This window comes from Alligator mississippiensis, chromosome 15, assembly GCF_030867095.1.
Source record: "Alligator mississippiensis isolate rAllMis1 chromosome 15, rAllMis1, whole genome shotgun sequence".
NCBI classification, from domain to species: Eukaryota; Metazoa; Chordata; order Crocodylia; family Alligatoridae; genus Alligator; species Alligator mississippiensis.
Window position 1 is genome coordinate 12,169,526 of NC_081838.1, and position 2,444 is coordinate 12,171,969.

The 2,444-nt window shown below is 48.4% G+C and overlaps 1 protein-coding gene across 1 annotated transcript; it reads right to left on the bottom strand.

Moving 5' to 3' along the window:
* Positions 1-851: 851 nt before the first annotated feature.
* LOC102571534 (olfactory receptor 10T2) lies at positions 852-1,796 on the bottom strand. The gene has a single exon (XM_006278104.1). It carries the CDS (start codon positions 1,794-1,796, stop codon positions 852-854), a length of 945 nt encoding a protein of 314 aa, XP_006278166.1.
* Between the last annotated feature and the right edge of the window lie 648 nt (positions 1,797-2,444).

Genomic DNA, 2,444 nt, shown 5'->3' on the forward strand with positions numbered 1-2,444 from the left:
TTCCATTACGAAAAATGGACAGTCTAAGTCACATATTTTCTTGGCTCAGTTTTGACTAAAAAAAAAAAAAGCTGTAAACAGATTTGGTGTCTTGTGCACAGAAACAACAGGTTCACACAACAGCAGGCAGTTGCTTGCCCCTTTATCCTAGGAGCTCTGCCTTCACCCAGAAAATGCATCTATGAATTTCTCAACCACTGCAACTCTTAGAGTTTTCCAAACAGTCTCCCCATGTTCATGTTTGCAACTACTCTCAGGAAGCTCTCACACCGCACAGCTCTCAGGCCATACAGCTTAGCCCTGCTCAGCCTATGCTAGGCACCCTGTGACCTTGGGCAGTAATTTTTATAGCAGAATAAACCTCCTTGCTTGTGGGGCTTGTTTTTTCCCTGCATTTGCCCTAAAGGCAAGGTACTTAGCACAGCCAGAAGCTTTCACCAAGCCTGTGAGTATTTGCAAAAAAGAAACACTAGATCAGCATTTTTCAACCTGTGGGTCATGACCCAAAATTGGGTTGCAAGAATATATGAAAGGGTTGTGGACAGATGGATCAACAAACTTTAAAAATGGATTCTCCTTTAAAGGAGAAAAATGTGGGAAACCTGTAAGGGGCTGCTTGGGGCTCCCCAGGCCCCACACACACCCCTGACCCACACACTGGGTTCTGGGGCCTGGTGGCAGGAGGCAGCGGGTCAGGAGTGAGGGGCACTGGGTCAGGCCTGGCCACTGATGTTTACAAATGAGTCCTGGTGCAAAAAAGGATGGGAACCAGTGCACTAGAGGATCTCATTAACACCTTCCAATAGAAGCAAGACCTGTCCTGAATTTTAGAAATCCTTGTCACATTGGTTTTATGCTTCCTGGGGACAGAACATCCTGGTCATTGTTCTCTGAAGAGCCAATCTCATTTCCTTGTTTCTCAGGCTGTACATCATAGGGTTGAGCAGTGGGGTGAAAACGGTGTAGGACACAGTAATGAGCTTGTCCTGCTCCAGTGAACGGGCAGACTTGGGCCTCAGGTAGATGATGGCAGCACAGCCATAGTGCACAACCACCACAGTCAAGTGGGCGGCACAGGTGGAGAAGGCCTTGCGCTGACCCTGGGCTGAGGAGATCTTGAGGATGGCATTGATGATAAAGATGTAGGAGATCAGGATCAGTAGCAGGGCCGTGACAATGAAGCAGATGGCAGCAAGGAACACAATGCTTTCTGGGATGCTGCTATCAGTGCAGGCCAGCTGGAGCACTGGGGCACTGTCACAGAAGAAGTGGTCAATCCTGTTGGGACCACAGTATGGCAGCTGGAATATCAGGTAAACTGTTACCACTGAGAACAGGAAGCTACTGAAGAAGCAGACGGATACCAGCTGGGCACAGACACGTGGGTTCATTAGCACTGTGTAGTGCAGGGGGTGGCAGATGGCCATGTACCGATCATAGCCCATCACTGCCAGCAGGCCACAGTTGGTTTCTGCCAAGGACATGAAGAAGTACATCTGCAGCGCACAGCCCACCAAGGAGATGGGTTTCCCCCCGGACAGCAGCGTTGCCAGCATGTTGGGGATGATGACAAAGGTGTAGCAGGTCTCAGAGATGGAGAGGATGAACAGAAAGAAGTACATGGGGGTGTGCAGGGCATTGTCTAGCCGGATAGCCATCATGATGAGCATGTTGGCAATCAATATGAACATGTAAATGAGGAAAAAAGTTGCAAATAAGACGTAGCGTAGCTGTGGGCGCAGGGAGAATCCAACCAGGATGAATTCATTCAGTGATGTGTCATTGCCCCATCTCATGCTGACCTGGGGCTGTGTCTGTGGGGAGAGAAACGTGGGTCTCAATCACCAAGAGCAAATTCTGGTCTCAGCCCCTGACTGCCCTTCTGTCCATTGATAGTCGAAGAGATAAGGTTGAGAAAGGTGCAAGAAAACATTATGCAGTGCCCCTTCCCCAGAGCTCCAACTCCATAGCACCCTGGAACCAGGAAAGGTGACCTGTTCCCAGGGCTCGCTGTCCCCAGCTGACCTCTTCTCAAGCTCGACTTTCCCCTATGTGCATGAGAGGAAGTTAGTGTTCACAGCCAGCCAGCTGCCATGTTTTTAAACCTGAAGCAACCTCATTCTGCTGGATGATATATGTATGCTCCATGATGTATGTGTTCCCCATAGTTTTAATGCAAATTCCACCCTCAAAGAGACAGATGTCTTGGTTCCTGCTCGTAATTCTGACTTCCTAAATGTACAAGTGAAATGACAAAGCCTGGACTAAGGGTCTGGGTCACAGCAGGAATTACAAGACTGCTCTCTTTGGTCCAGACCCTATTCCACCTAGTGGGTACCTAAGAGGACTTACACACCAAACTATGATTCTATGCTGTACTATGAAAATCCTTTACTGCATCTACTTTTGTAATACTGTCATCTTATCCACAAGGTTGTGTCACA

Bases quoted from the DNA above. Each gene is read 5' to 3' on its own strand.
- LOC102571534 (XM_006278104.1), bottom strand. From the start codon at position 1,796: ATGAGATGGGGCAATGACACATCACTGAATGAATTCATCCTGGTTGGA.